Consider the following 17,033-nt stretch of genomic DNA (forward strand, 5'->3'; position numbering starts at 1 on the left):
AGATACCTTAGTTCTTGATGACTATGAAAACAGCATACTAGCTCTAGACCTATTATGCAGCCTTTTATGTGAGAAATACAGTTCTAGTTTGTGTAAATCACTCTTATTTTGGATTTCTCTGCCACAGGAGCTGAACAAATGTTCTAATGTGAATGGTTTCTGACTTTCATTTCCCTGAAAGTAAATTATTATTACTTTTTTCAGTGGGCTAAATTCTTCTAAACAAACCACACACACACACACACACACACACACACACACACACACACACACACACACACACAATCTGTCTGGACCAAAAATGAGTTGCCAAATAGAGCATTTACTTATAAGGAATATATTGTGAATAGCTTTTTACTTTTCACTATCATGGAAAGATTATTCCAACCCCCATTCAGTCTATGTTTCTAAACAATACCTTTGTTAGGACTGTCTGGTCAGTGCAGTTGGAGACAACTTTTCAGTGCAATTGAGATTTCTTGATAATGCTAAATCTGCCTTGTCAGCTGAATTCCTCTGGCTTTGTGTTGCACTGTGGTAAAAATACATGATCAGATTTCACTGTTAAGGGCATTCTTTCAGCAATACATGTACAGTCAAGTTTGTGCCTGGATAGCTGAACATGTGAGTTATGAGATTTAAAAAAAAATGTTTTGTGATAAAACTTTATGGAAATGCAACAATCTGGAAGTCTAGCTCTGTCTTCGAGTAGCGAGGCGATGAAGAGTTGGGCAGTTGGGAGCTGATATCACTCTGTCCTTTTCATAGTCACAGTCTTGGTTCTTCATATTTGAGGAGATGGGACAGTGAGGAGGCCTGTTGGCTTGATCTTATTAATGCCACCATCTAGAATGCAGATTCTTGGATATTTCATCTTCACAAGATGTGCTGCAAACTGAAAAAAAAAAGGGAGGGAGGCGAATTTATACAGGATATACAAAATCTGTATTTCTCCAATCCCATTTTTTTCCCCTCAAGCTGTGAAAGATAAAACTTCTTTAATAATACTATTACTATCATTGTTATATCAGTGAATCACTATTTTGGGTTTTCAATATTAATCAAATCAAATTTAACATGTTGACAGGATCTTTACACTATAGAATAAATGTGTCTCTTTAGTTCTCTTTTATGCTTGTTGGAAGAGGCAATAAATATACATGGTATGTATAATTTTTGAATATATATTATATATAATATTTTATAATATATGATATTTGAATGTACTAGTCAAACAGTACAAAAAGTATACAGTGAGATGTAAATTCCTCCTACCTCTCCTCTCAGTTTCCCTCTCCAGAGATCATTACAATTTTTCATGTATCTTTCCAGTGATAGTTAAAACATTCTCAAATCTATATTGAACAATTTTTGATACTACTGTCCCTTTATCAATTGTTGCTATTCTCCTGTAATGTCCCAGAAAGGGCCATAAACTTGCTGTAATATGTTCCTGGAGCAACCATAATGAACAGTTTGAGACCATAAACTTGGAATGAATTTGAAGGATTCCAAGAGGTCATCCAAGGACATCCAAGAGGTTTTCTGGATGGTTAGCAAAATAGGACTTTGAAAGGTTAACAAGACATACATATATCTTCCTGACTTGGCCCATGTCTACCTATCTAGGATCATTGGTTATCTTTCTCCACTCCTTTGACCTTATGATAAAGCAGTCCTGAACTGCTTGTCAATCCCAACATAAATGAGGTCACTTTAGGGTGCAGAGCATTTTGGTTGTGCAGGTTGCCCTTTGTTGGGAACATGTACTATTTCCCACCAGCTCCTGGATAGCCTTTAGTTCCTTCTCAAAAGCCCCTCCCCCCACTATCCCCATCTGCCTAATTTCTATTTATTTCCCTACTCATGCAATTTCTTCCCTACATGCCAAGTCTCCATTACAAACCTCTCTTCTTAGCCCCTAAAATTCCTTGGGCAAATTTCTGTCTTTTGCTTACCATGCTTATTTAAATTTAAGAGCCTGCTTTCCTAGGACAGTGAGACTGTTCTCTTTCTTTTTATCCCTAGTGCCTGGTACATGACAGGGGCTCAATATATGCTTGTTGGACTGAACTAAACCAAGACATAGGACATATAACCTGGGACAAAAGGATGAAGGAAAGAAGGGTTTTCTTGGACTTTGGCATTCTATTTCTACTCCCTTCCCTTGGGGGTGTTTGTTCTCTTCCTTCTCCTTCGGTATTTGTGCCCTCAAGTTCTTTTCAATTACTTTGTTAAACTCGATCTCCGGTCCCTCCAGAAAAATGATACTGCTGATACTGCTATTGGGAGTGGGTGAAGCTTAACAGCTCGTGAAGTCTCAAGCAAGCAGTCTACACTGCTTGGTTAAAAAGCTGAATGTTTCGCTCAGGATAAGTTCAAGGCCTCAACCCCAGGGATTCTGCTTTATTGATCTAGGCTCAAGAAAGTGTTTTTTATTGTGATGGTGCTAGTTGTTATAAACAAACACCACTAGATGATATTAAAGTGGGAAGTCTGAGGACAGTATTTTGGAACATACCACGTAGAGCCAACAAGATAAAGGTATCAGTAACTAGATGCAATAGACATTGCTGGACTAGGGTCTTTAACAATCCTCAAAACAACTCACAGAAATGGACCTTAATACTGCTGACCCCACTGATCTTTTCCATCATTCTCTGCAGTGCCTTAATAGATTCAATGGCCATTTACATTTTAGAGCCAATACTCTTTTAGCCACCTGGAAGTATCTTTAATAGTAATCAGTGTTGAAGAAAGACAGTGCATCTGTATTTCAAAAGCTATCAAGTGAGATAGACTATTACTGTGAACTGGTCTCCATGCTGTTCTTGCTTGTTTCTTTGAACCTCAGTCCTTAACAGCAGAGGAGCTAGATTCATCTGCTCTGAGTCAAGCGCAGGCAGCACAGCCCCTGGTACCATATGATTACTGAAACATCTTTGCTTCATTCTCCCACATGTAGCAATACAATTAACGCTGAAGCCGGAACTCTAAGATAAACTACCGTTATTGAAAAAATCTTGTGGATAAGCAGTCTTAGCATTGAGTACTTCAAAACACTGTAGAAGTCAGAAAGCAAGGAAGGAAGGACTTCCTACTGTACATTTAACTTAATCTCTCTGACACTATGCTGTAGAGCTAGAAAGAGTTCCCATGATTATTTTAAGGAGGGACATAACAACTAGTCTGCCATTGAGCTGGAAATGGTGAAGGCAAAGCAGGCAGAAGAGAGCACTTTGGAACAATTAGGGTGGTGCTATGTGGGAGGTCTAAGAAGAAAAGTAGAAGCAGAATACAAGGAGATGGCAAATGTTTTGGTGCCTTGAAAAGCAAGGCTGTGCTTAAGTAAAGACAAAGAGCCAATGTTGAGTTTTCAGTTTAGGATTCTGAGTTCTGCTCTGCTTGTGGTTGCACGTACTCATGTTAAATAGGGGGTCTAACAGTGAAGGCATGACTGGATCTTTTCCACTCCTACCATGGCAGCATTTCTTCATTCATTCATTCATTGATCAAACATTTTAGTGAGTACTTACTGAGTACCATGCACTGTTCCAGTTTTTTCAGTGCTTATAGATCAGTGGAGGAGATAGGAACAAATAACCTCAAGTAGTAGGTGATTATACAAGTAGAAGTTTGGGGTACCTCTGAACTTAACAGGGGTTAAAGGAAGCTGTTCCTCCCTCCCATCCCTCTTTTATTGACTCCTGAAGGGAGTGGGAACCCAGATGTGATGGCTACAGTTGTGTTCTCTGTGGCTATAGCCTGACAGATTAGGGAGGGAGGAAAGGGCTGTGAATGTCCGGGGTGGTTTCCATGTGAAAAAGGCCACACCACTCATGGAGAAGACAGGCGGTGGAGCACAGGAGAACCAGGCATGTAGAGTTCTGGGTTTCATCCATCTTTCACTCTTCATCTGGCAGGGCTTTGGCAGCTTTACAGTGTTAACATACAGGGTACTGGACTTTGGTGATTAAGAATCTAGAGTAGGGGCACCTGGGTGGCTCAGTGGGGTAAAGCCTCTGCCTTCGGCTCAGACCATGATCTCAGAGTCCTGGGATCGAGACCCACATCGGGCTCTCTGCTCAGCAGGGAGCCTGCTTCTCCCCCCCGCCTACCTCTCTGCCTCCTTGTGATCTCTCTCTCTCTGTCAAATAAATAAATAAATAAAAACTCTTTAAAAAAAAAAAAATCTAGAGTAACCTGTAGCTGCAGCTTTGGGAGAGGCCGGACTTCAAACAGAAGTCACAAACCTAGACTCACTGAGCAATATCCTTGGCAGAAGTGGGAGGATGTCATATTGGACCAGTGGTTATGGAGCTGTCAGACTCATCTGGGTGCTCTTTTTAGTCAACAATGATACCCAGACCCACTCCGGATCAGTAATAAGTAGAATTTTTTCTGGCTATCGCCCCAACATCAGGTTCTTTATCTGCTTGTTTTGAAGTGTCCTGGGTTATTCTATTGTATAGCCAGCATTGAGAATAATTTTATTAGATAATGGGATTCATTTGCTGGTGAGGTTTGTCTGAGAGCTCAAGCTGCAATTATAGTAAGTGTAGTCCCATGTGGAGAGCAAGTCACCTTGCGCTAAAGAGGCTGGTATGTTTGGAGGGCTGGAATTTGTGAGACCAAGTCCTACGTGTAGAGAATGGGGTTCTTCCAACTGCACAACCAGCTGAGATCTATAGGTCAACATCCCATGCGGAGCTGGCAGGATCTGATATTTGGTGGGATAGGATTTTGGGACTCAGAGATGGCAGGGACAGCTGCATTTCTTGTGGGAAGTACTCCCATGTGGAAAAGGCAAAGCTCTTGCATTTTTGTCATTCCACTGGTTAGGAGAATCTGGTTGTTCTTTTCATTTCTAGGGCTTAGGTAGACACACCTCAAAAGAGCACTGTCTGAAAGTGGCAGGCTCTTGTGGGTGGCGCTCCTTTTTGTTTTTCTCTTTCATCTTAACTTGGATTAAGAGGCTGGCATGTTTGCCCAGTGGAAGTCAAGATCTGTTATAGGAGGAGAATGAGTGGAGGAAAGGGATATTTTGATCTGCCACAGAGTGGCATAGCATAACTAAGGCCAAGAAATTAAGGCTGAGTATGGGTAAGATTTAAGAGAAGCAGAGAACAGGATCATGTTGTTTCTCACTGGGTGTCCTGGGTCACAGGCTTGGGTAGAATCCACAGGCAGCTAAGAAAATTTGGTTTCTGCAAGATTCTGAAAGGAGCACATTGCAGGACAATTATATTTTTTGATGGGAAACTTTTGGCCTCGTGAGTTTTAAGTTTGTTTTGGGAACTGGACAATTACCATGAACTAACTAACAGTCTGGTGAAGCTCAAACGGAGGTCCTTTTCTCTCTTCCATTTTATTTGTCCATTCCTTTCCCTCCAAATATTGCTAAACTTGGGACATGGATATATTACTTTTGGTTGGGCATAGAACTGAATAACGGAACTGGCAAATTATCCTGTAATGAATAGCTGTAGTAATTTTATTTTCTTGGTTTTATGGTTGTGAGGCTGATGTTGTATTAGTCCTATGTATCCTCTTCAGCAATTCCGAAAATACGGTGTCCATTTAATATTTCTGGTACTATATTTCTGGTTGGTACTGGACTGGTACTCACAAATTATGTATCTATTTCTAAGTTTGGCTGGACAACTCTTTAAGTGTGGGATGAGGTAAGATGAGAAACAGAATATGGGATTATTTCCAAATCTAGAGTATAGTGTGGCCTTGGGTTAAAAATAACCCAAGTGCTGTCTTGTCCTGATTATTTTAAAAATTCTGAGGTCATTAATAAATTCTGAGGTCTTGATCACTTGAAGGGGACATCTCAGTGCTCCCAGTTAGAAACATGAGAGCTGTGACAAGGAGTACTAGGAAAAGTTAAGAATGATTTACCTAATATGCCACTGATCTTTTCCCTAGATTATACAGTCAAGTATAATTTTGAAATGTCATTTTTGTTTCAATCCTTGTGTTCTTTCCATAACTGAGATAAGTGTTCCATCTTCTGCTAGTCTCTGTATTTAGATATTTTATAATTAACACACTAATGTTTATTTTCCTTAAAGTACTACATAAGTTTACCTTCTTAAATAAGTTACTTAAGGGAGCCCTTGTATGCATTTAGTAGGAATGTATATTGGTTTGGCCATTATGGAAAACAGTGTGGAGGTTCTTTAAAAAACTAAAAATAGAACAACTATATGATCCAGCAATCCAACTTCTAAGTATGTACCTAAAGGAAATGAAATATGGATTTTGGTATCTATACTCCCAAGTTCATTGCAAAACTAGTCACAGTAGTCAAGATAAGGAAATAACCTATGCCCATTGATGGATAATGGATACACACACATGAACACACATGGGAATATTATTGAGCCATAAAAAAGAAACCCCTGACATTGGGATATCAAGGGTATAGCTAGAGAACATTATGCTGTATGATATAAACCAGACACATAAGGACAAATACTGCATGATTTTGCTGATATGTGGAATCAAAAATAGAGTCATAGAAGCAGAGAGTAGAATGGTGGTTGCTAGGGGTGAAGGGGTTTGAGAGAGGAGATGGACAGATGTTGGTCACAGGGTACAAAGGTCCAGTTATGCAAGATGAAGTCCTAGGGATCTAATGTACAACATGGCAATTACAGTTAATAATACTATATAGTATTATAGTTAATAATACTATATTGTTTGCTGAAAATTTGCTAAGAAGAAAAGAAAGAAAATGCTGATTATGTGAGGTGATGACATGTTAATTTGTTTGATTGTGGTGATTATTTTATAATGCATACATATACCAAAACATCAAGTTGTATACTTTTAATATATATATAATTCCTATGTATCAGTTATATCTCATTAATGCTGAAAAGAGAGTACTAAATAAGGTGCATAACTGGTTTTCATAGTAATAACATCCAATAACAATTAAGCAATAACATCTAATAACAACTAAGCAGTAATTACACTCTCATTTGACTCACAGAAGTAAAGTCCGCAGCAGAGCAAAAGCAAGAAGGTGAACATAAGGTCAGCAATCATCTTACACCTTACCATAGGCACTTATGACAAGCAAGGAACAGAACTGTTAATTCCAGGGTATTAATGTAGAATGTTATATACTGTAAAATGGCTATTTATGCAGTAAGGAAAAAATGGGAGCATGTATATAAACAGCCAATATATGGCCCAAGATTTATTAATTAAATTTTATTAAATCCATGTTTGTTTTGTTAAGGATAGCTATCCTAATGGTGTCTGGGATACCCACAATCCATACTATGTTGTATATAAGACTGTATCTTAAAAAAACATTTTTAATAGTTTGTGTTGTATAAGTAAATATATAAATAATTGTAGTTTTTTTCTAAATAGTTGTAGTTTTAATTTTCTGTTGCCTATATAGTTTCTATCTCCATCTTATGTCTCCCCATTCTCTCTCTTTACCTTTTTTATTAAAAAAATTCAAAAATATATATATAAATAGACAAGAGTGGTATAATGAGCCCCTACGTACCCAAAACCCAGTTTCAGTAATTACAGCTCAGATAATTTATTTCATTTGCTCCTTCCACTCACTCCTCTTGACTACAACCATTATTTTGAGGTAAATCTCATATATCATTTTGTACATAAATATGTATCCTTGAAACAAAAATACTTAAAAATATAACCACAGTATAATTATACATCTAGAAAATATTAACAATAATCCTTTGATTTAGTAAGTATTCACATTTCCAATTGCTTGATAAATGTCATCTTTGCATTCATCCATCCATCCATCTATCCACCCATCCCCCCATGCCCCACTTATCTATATTTACAATCTGTTTATTTGCATCAGGATCCAAACAAGGTTCACACATTATGACTGAAGTATGGCTTTTAAGTTTCCTGTAATCCATACATTTGTTTTATCTCTTCATTTCTTTGCAGAAAGCCTATTCTCTCTTGAATCTACTCCAAGATTTTTGTCTCCATCACTCCCCTAAAATACTCTTAGAAAGGTCAGCAACAATCTCCACTTTGTCACACTGCCAAATCCAATTTTTAAGACTCACCTTGAATCTTACTTTACCCATCAGCATCATATGACATATTTAATTATACCTTCCTCTTTTCAAAATTCTCAGCTCAGGTCATGATCTCAGGTCAGTGAGATAAACTCCTGAGTTGGGCTCTGCGCTTAGCAGTGAGTCTGCTTAAGGTTCTCTCTCTCTCCCTCTTCATTCCCCCCAACCCCACTCACTAGTGCGCGCTCTCTCTCTCTCTCAAATAAATAAACAAATCTTTAAAAACAACTTTCTGAAGGCCCATGGTGCACATGTCAAATGGTGTTTTCCTTTCTTCCCCTTCCATCTTCCTTTGATCTCTTGTTTTCTTTGTTGATCTCTTCTACCAATCATGTGCACTAAAGCAATTTTTTAAAAAAAATTATAAGCTAGTTTATAATGGAGACAATGGATTTTTACAATTTCCTGAAATAAATATTAGTTATATCTTTTAATGGTCTTTTGACAGTCTGTTGTTGAGCCCATCAGCTGGAATTTGTCTTCTATTCTGGAATAATGCATTTATAAGCTATTATATTTAATTATAAGAAAGAAAACTCTACTTTTTTCTGTATTGTAAAATACTAAGTGCTTATTTCATAAGTAGAAGGATTCTATGTGTTTACACATCCTGTTTTAATTCTCCGAATTCTAGTCTAAACCTCTAAATCCTTAATTGATGTTTTAGTCCTCATTTCCTATTAGCACTTTAAACTCAGTATGTCCAAAATTCATCAGACTCCCTCCAAATCGACTTTCTCTTCCTAATCTCTATTAAAGGTATCAGCAACCTCCCCAAAAACCCAATCTGGAAATTTTAAAGTTATCTTTGACTTAAAAAAAACTTTTTAAAAAGTTTAAATTCAATTAGCCAAGGTATATTTTTGACTTTTGACTTTGGCTCCATGTTCATTTAGGTATAAAGCTGTGTCAATTCTCTCTGCGACTGTCTTGGATTCATTCCTTCTTTTCCATTCCTCTGCTACTACTCCATTTTAGATCCTAATTACTCTTGGATTAGTTCCTAACTGGTTCTTGTGCTTTTAGTTTTTTCCTTTTCCATTTGCTTGGCACTCTGCTGCCTACACAGAGCAATATGGAGGCCCTCAGGAAATCCTGAGACCCTAACACTATTGTATAGAGATGTTTTCCTTCCTGAAGGGGATTGCCATTAAGCAAGGTGACTCAAGATCTATGGATCCTTTCCAAGGAATATCTTGCTTCTCTATAGTCAGGAAGGACAACATATAGTACCCAAAAAGTCCTTACTGAAAATTTCATTTTGATAATATTAAGTCTAAAATTTCTTTATATTTTAAGGACAAAAGAAATTCTTCATTTTAGATTTATGCTTATTTACTCATTTTATAAATACATGCATTTATTAACACGTAAGTTAAAGATTAATGAGAAGATTGTCTCTTAGTGTCCTGAATAAAGTAAGAAAAGATAGTGACAGAATGTTACCAGATGCCTTGAATCATATGACAAAAACAGTGAGGCCATTTCCCCAATGTCCTTTTGAAAGTTGCAGGACTTTGGCTATCAATCTCAGACAAACTCTGATTTCCTTTTCTCAGATCCATGAGAGCTTTGCTAAGAGGGGCTTACAAACTATTTAGACAGCAGGAGATTGCAAGCTTGAGACAAGATTGGTATAAAGGTAGAAACTGGGAAGAACCTAGCATTGGAATAGACTGGGAATACAGAGAGAGTGAAATTCTTTGACTGGTCTCTGGTTTTTGGTGTTTAAAAATTTCTATTTTATTGGGATCAAGGGCAAAGGAGAGGGAAGACACTAAAAGTAATTTGCCAAATGACTTTCTAAAATACAGCTTAGTATTACTTTCCTTCTTAAAAACCTTTAAAAGTGCCTCACTATTACATGTAAACTCCTTAGTATAGCATTCAAGGCCATCTACTTCCAGACTCTTCTAGCTTTCCAGCTTGTCTGTAGCTAGAATGCTCTTCAAAGAAGCTCTGTGCTTTCCAATCAGCATGTGCTATTTCCTTTGCCTGGAATGTTCCTTCCTGAGCATGGCCCTCCTCCCAACATTTCCTTACTGAAATTCTACTCATAATTCAAGGTCTGTTATATCTTCTCCATGAAGATTTAGGGACCCTTCATTTAACTGGAAGAAATTTCTTCCTTCTCATTGATTTTCTAGAACTTTAATTATAAACTTCACATAGCACATACTACATTCTGCTTTGAGTTTTAATTGGTTGTGCACACGTCTTATCTTTCTAACTAGATTGTAAGTTTTTTGAGGGCAAAGGACTATATGCCTTTCTCCTTTCTGTTTTCTCATAATAGTTCCATCATGTAAGCACTTAATGTTTGTTGTCTTGAATTAAACTAGTAGCTGATATTAGTATTTTTTCTTTTGTCTTTCTCTTTTCACTGATTTCTACAAATGTGCAGTCTACAGCAAACTATTATTTTTCATGTGTTCATTCATTAACTTAGTCATCAATTCAAACATCAAATATTTATTGGTGCTTTCTACTTCAAAAGCACGATGCCGGGAGCCAGGGGTACAACAATGAATATAATATAATCCTTGTCCTCAACGAGCTTGGAGTTTAGTTGGAGATGCAGAGAAGGGAAGAGGCAATTAAAATACCATTTGATAAATGCTATATAGAGCCATCATACATAGTTGTACAAATTGTGCACTGCATGAGAGAACCTGAAAAAGGGGTAAGTGGAGCATGAAATGTAGCCCATCCTCTCCTTTCCAAACTTTGTGGCCTTATGTGGTACTGCGCTCACTAAAGGAAGGATGGGTTCTTATCTAATGCACACGGAAATTCTATATATTATAATCGTCCCAATGTCATTACAAAACTAAAAGATATGAGCACTTGGGAAGGGTATTTAGTACAAGATCTGGAGTTAAGAAATAGTTCTTTATATAAACAGCTATTTAAGACCAATGGGAATTCCCCAGGTGAACAGAAGTGGGAAGAATGCTCCAAATACAAAAAGACAAGAGATAGGAACTACAAGTAGTTAATTATGGCTGGAATCTAAGAGGGTGAGGAAAGAGCAGTGAGGGATGAACTTGGATCACAAAGCAGAGTCCAGATCATGAAGGCCTTACAGATGGTGAGTAGGATTTGAATTTTATTCTGAAGGCAACAAAAAGTCACAGAAGCATTTTGACAACGATTCGATTTACATTTCAAAAAGCTCACCTTAGTTGTGGGGTAAAACTGGGGGAAAGGGATTGCAGTTAGAGGCACTGGAAGTTGTGGTGAGTCAGGCCTGAGCTATGGTGAACCGACTTAGGACAGGTGGGTAGTAGGGATGAGGGAATTCCAGACCTAGCTAGCAGGGTGATAGGACAAATAATAATTTTCTATATAATTTGTTGTCATTAGTCAAGAATGTGAAATAACTCATCATTTCATTCAAACAGCCTGGGTGGTATGGAGACCAGTGTAGGAACTTTGTAGTTAGCACAGTTTGAATCAGGGTTCTGCCACTGGTTAGCTATGGGAACTTGGGTAAATAACTCAGCATTTTTGGCCTTAGTGTCCTCACCTGTTAAATATGTAATTATAATACACTTGAATAGCATACATACCGTGTTGTTGGGAGGATTAAATTAGATAGCGTATGTATAAGTGCTTGATTCATATTAAATACACTAAGCTAGTTTCCTTCTTTCCTCTCTTCCTCTTCCCCCTATTGATCCATTAATAGGAGAGTCATTTATGTCACCTCACAATTGTACAGATTTAAACTTAAACAGCCTATTTGTCCCCAAATGGATTGTAAGGTAGGCTTCACAGTGTTTATGATGAACTGTTTATAATAGAGCAGTAAGGTATACTAGTAACTTTTACTGTTTACTAGGTTACATATACTTTCAGCAATTAGATGAAAGCTAGGGGTCTAGTCTCTTTCAAAAAATGACACACTTGTATAACATTTTACAGGTAATTTTAATTAGTTCAAAGACTTTCTAAAAGTCATGATGGACTCTTGGTTTAGAAGTTTTCCTTTATACTAATCTATTTAATTTTTAATTTATGAGAGTTGATAGTGTTTATCCATATGGTAATAGGAACTTAGTGTTTATCCGTATGGTACCTGGTATGGAAGTGTTTATCCGTATGGTACCTCCACTAGATTTACAGATTAGGTTTAACAATAGCTTTAATTTCAAACAAGCCCTCTTAGGAATGGCTATGTGGAACATTTTTTTGAAGTTGACAGTAAGAAGATAGGAGAAAATGTTTTTAGACATGACATAAAGTTGTTTTTTGTTTTGTTTGTTTTTGTTTTTTGAAAACAGTTCTTATTCTAACAGCAAAAAAGCATACTGACTCATATCAGACGCTAAGCCTCTTCTGATAAAATTCCACCATCTAATACCACCATATGTTAGGAGCTCTACGGAGCCTCGTGGTACATTTTCCTTTGATCTGTGATATTTGGGACCAGAATTTCAGCAACAATCATTTATCAACTTACGTTTACACTACACAACTGAGAACAGTAAACCCATACTGTGTCTCAACCACTGGTCATATTACATACAGTATACTATACTCTGAAAAGAATATATACAATAAAAACTCAGATTCAAAACAGTTAGAGCTCTGATGGATCATGGCCAAGTTCCAACCTCTGTAGGTCAAGCGGGAGGGCAACTATGGTTAGTTTGTTATTCAGCTAGAACATTCCTGTGGTAAGGAGTAATTAATTAAACTGTGGAGGACAGGGTGGGTATGTAGAATAACACATACTAAGACAAGATAACTTTCATCTTGGGACAGGTCATGAATATAGGTGCCAGAGATCACAAGATTCAGATGATGACTTGGCAGTTTTTCCTAAAAACTTGAAATGAGTTCCCTCTTTTTATGTGTATTTTGCACACATAATACATCCAGTGGAGATGTTTAAAAAACAAAGTCTGGTTAGGTGTCTTAGGTCTCTCTTTACTACAACTTCCACACTGCTTTTTACTTCACAAAACTTTTGAAAAGCTATGAGAACTGGGACTCTATCGGGCAGGTTGTAGCTGGGTGGTCTTTTAAAGTAAGTTAACCCCCAACATTTAATAAATGCAGAGCTATGCAGAAGACGTTTCACTGTTACTTGTAAGCATCATATTATGTCTAGTGTGTTCAAGCCACATTAATATCTAAAACGTTTCCTTATAATCTGATGTAAACCCACAGACCAAAACATTTGCTGACAAGAAGGTGAAGAATAAGCCAGGAAGAATGCCAAGTTTAACGATAGGCAGTGCTTATGTGTCTAACAAGACCAAGAAAGAATTCCTTGCATATTTGGAACTCATAAAAGAAATTCACTTCCCATTCACCAGAATGCTTAAGGTACAATATAAAGAGGCCTAATACATTTTCTGACAGGTAAGAGATCTCATACAAAGTGGTTTAAAATTATTATACTGATCTGAAGAACTAGGTAGATATCATCTGGAGCCAGAGAAGTTTACTATGGGGATAACACATACTGAATTGGCTGAAAGTGTTTTCAGAGTCACCTGGTCCCCTGTGAGCACTCTTGCCATGGGCTGAGAGTGTGGAAGCCTCCCATCACTGCAGTACAGACTGACTTCCAACCTAACATTCCCAAACCAAATACCCCTGGCCTACGGGGAAGGCTGAATAAACACAACTGGACTGTTCTCTTATATAAAAATATAGCTGCAATGGCATGGTTTCCTATTACAGATCTGATTATCTGCAGTTGATAACAGATGCCGTATTATAAATTTAATTCCTACATGCCACATGTAGAAAGTATCAGGTACTCACGTTGTTCGGTCATGGAACCTTCCCAAAAGTCATCTCTCATCTATGTTTCTGAATCAACTGTTACTCAGAAATACATGTTTGACTCTTTTCTATTTTGTTTTGTTTTATTTGGCTTTGTTTTGTTTTAAAGGAAAGAATAGTATCAATAATAGTTCACATGGCTTATTATTGCCACTGGCTCTTATGTTCTCAGATGAATAATTTTTTTTAAAGATTTTATTTATTTATTTGACAGAGAGAGACACAGCGAGAGAGGGAACAGCAGCAGGGGGAGTGGGAAAGGGAGAAGGCTCCCTGCTGAGCAGAGAGCCCAACGTGGGGCTTGATCCCCTGACTTTGGGATCATGACCTGAGCCAAAGGCAGACACTTAACGACTGAGCCACCCAGGAGTGCCTGCTCCTGAATATTTCTTTTGATGACAAAAGAAAAGCACTGATTTTATGCCAAGAGTATACCATTTTAAGCGAAAGACAAGATGTTCCTAATATTTCCCAAAGGGTTGACAAGACCAAGTGAAATGCAAAGATTCCTTCAGTTTCTTTCTTAGATAACCTTTTGAATGTGGTACACTGGCAGGGATAAAATTTTAGTGGTCTTATAAACACAAAATATAATCCAGCCAGGGTAATTATTTATAAAGTCTTACACATTTCAGTGACTAGCACAGCAATATGAGGTTTACAGTTTTTCTTAAGAACTTTCTAAAGATAGAGAAACACTAACTTTCATTTTGTTCTGGTCCCTGTTGTTGGCCATTTTCTAGTCTGACAGTCATCACTAGCCCTAGAGTTGGATCTCACTACATTCTTGCCCCACAGGGAAGAAAAAAAGTAACCACTAACACATTAAAGCATGCGGTGGTTTAACAATGTGGTGTTAACATTCTCCTTAAATATTATAATTTACTTCTGGGAAAGAAAAATACGATGGCATTTTGTCCAGCGGAGATAAATGAGACATTGAACTTGGGTTGGGAGTGGGGTAGTGAAATGGTTGCTGTATCAAAACAACCCATATATAGTTCCTTAGGTAATATCTGTTAATGTTAAAAATAAAAATTTCCTTTAATGTGAGTAATCTGCTCAAGGATATAACAATGCTCCTTCTTGTGAGTTCATTTAATCTGTAATTTGAATGATGGATTTATCTCTGCCTCCCCCTATTGATCTGAATATATACAGATTTGTACATGAGCTCTGAGATTAATTCAGCACATGTCAGTTTCATAAGAGTTATCCTTTATGGTACTTTCTGTACAGATCATGCTGGTATGTTTTCCTTCTGGTTTAGCAATTGAAGATGCAGTTTCTCATGTGAGTTTTATTTTTATTTTTTAATTTTTATTTATTTATTTACTAAATATTTTATTTATTTATTTGACACAGAGACAGAGATCACAAGTAGGCAGAGAGAGAGGGGGAAGCAGGCTCCCCGTTGAGCAGAGAGCCCGAAGTGGGGCTCGATTCCAGGACATGGAGATCATGATCTGAGCTGAAGGCAGAGGCCTAAGCTACTGAGCCACCCAAGTGCCCCTCTCATGTGAGTTTTAAAAAGATGATTATTTCTGCAGTGAGATAAGAATGAGACCTTGCCATCTTTCTCATTTCAAATGTTACATGAAGCCTGAATTGACTTTACACTTGTTTTGATAGAGTGGTCTTCCTACTCCCATTAACCCTACAAATACATACAGTCTGCATTTTTTTAGCTTGTCAAATTAAACTTAGTCACGCAGCAGCAAGGATCAACACAAAATCTGACCCACCCTTGGAGCAGTAGTATACAACTCAGAGACTTAGGACTTTACTTAACTCACTTGAGACTACCTGACATTCCTTGATGCTGACCTGACATTGTTCTCAGAATATCTGGATGTGCTTGATTATAAAATAGCTCACTTCTTTATTTAATCTGTAAGTATAAGGTGAGTTAAAGATTAACTGACAAGTGAGATTCAGTATGACTTAGAGAAGTCCTATGTGGTACTCTAAATTAGGATCGTTGTAGTCCTCCTTTTTTGCCCTGTTCAGGGGAAAGCAATGTTTTAGCTAGCTAAGAAATGTTAGATTCTAAAGGTTTCCTCGTGTTATTTAGCATGGTAGCTAGGCCAAATACAAGAGACTTATGAAGTGATAATTACAAAGAAATCAATAAATTGCTAATCAGTTGTAATTACAGGAAATAGTGAATACATAAGTAAAATGGGATCATGTATCTTCCAATTATAGTTAGTCAGGTACACAAATAAGCTATAATTCTCAGATCTATTTTGCTTTCTCCTATGTCATTTTAGACAATATATTCAAAACACTTGACCATTATAGAGTAAATCTTTCATATTTATATTACAAAAGACACTCTGGTTCTAATTTCTAAGTCAAACAGATGATTTTAATACTGTCACACACTAGATAAGTGGCTCATTTTTTTCCTTTCTTGCAGTTGCTCAATGATATTTTGCTACTTGTTAAATTGAATATTAAGGACCCTTTTCTTTTATTGAGCTATAGTCTATTTTACTTAATATTTTTATTTGTTGGATTTCAGTCTAGCTCTTTTATTAGATTGTAACAGAAGATGTAAAATTGGGAAAATTACATCAGCATCTACTGTTTCGTGAGTAAAAAATTCCCTAGTCCGAATATGGGTTTGGCACAGAAACCATAAACTTTTGCAAAGATAATCTGTAACTATGCTAACTAGAATTGGCACCTCTACTTCCTTTTCACAGTATTCAACTGGGACTCTCTTAATCTTTCAAAATAGGACTCTGCCAGCTGCAGTGCACTGATTTCAACTCAGAAGAAAACCTTACTTGCTTGGAAATCACTGTGTGTGTGTGTGAGTGTGTGCGCACGCACGCGCGTGTGTGTGTGTGTTTCAATACTAACAAGGGAAAAAGATGAGCCCTGATCAGAAGAGCTCTTATGAAAGAATCTATACTACTGTATGACCAAAAATTGTAGGGCTCAGATGAACTGTGACAGTAGGATAGTCTGAACATATTAAACCCTTGAACTTTTCAAAAATTGCTATTTTAACCATTTTTAGGTGTACAATTCAGTGGCATTGGGTACATTCACAATAGTGTACAATTGTCACCAGTAGTTATTTCCAAAATTTCTTATCATCCCAAAGAGAAACTCTGTACGGAT

General features: G+C 37.2%; 1 protein-coding gene across 3 annotated transcripts in view; it reads right to left on the reverse strand.

Moving 5' to 3' along the window:
- Positions 1–203: 203 nt before the first annotated feature.
- TBCK (TBC1 domain containing kinase) overlaps positions 204–17,033 on the reverse strand; it is a 210,077-nt gene continuing 193,247 nt past the window's right edge. For all 3 annotated transcript variants that reach the window (XM_032333075.1, XM_032333076.1, XM_032333077.1), the window contains exon 26: positions 204–895. In XM_032333075.1, coding sequence (XP_032188966.1) covers positions 785–895 — 111 coding nt within the window. In that variant the 3' untranslated portion in view covers positions 204–784. The remainder of the gene's footprint in view (positions 896–17,033) is intronic.

This window comes from Mustela erminea, chromosome 2 (assembly GCF_009829155.1).
Source record: "Mustela erminea isolate mMusErm1 chromosome 2, mMusErm1.Pri, whole genome shotgun sequence".
NCBI lineage: Eukaryota > Metazoa > Chordata > Mammalia > Carnivora > Mustelidae > Mustela > Mustela erminea.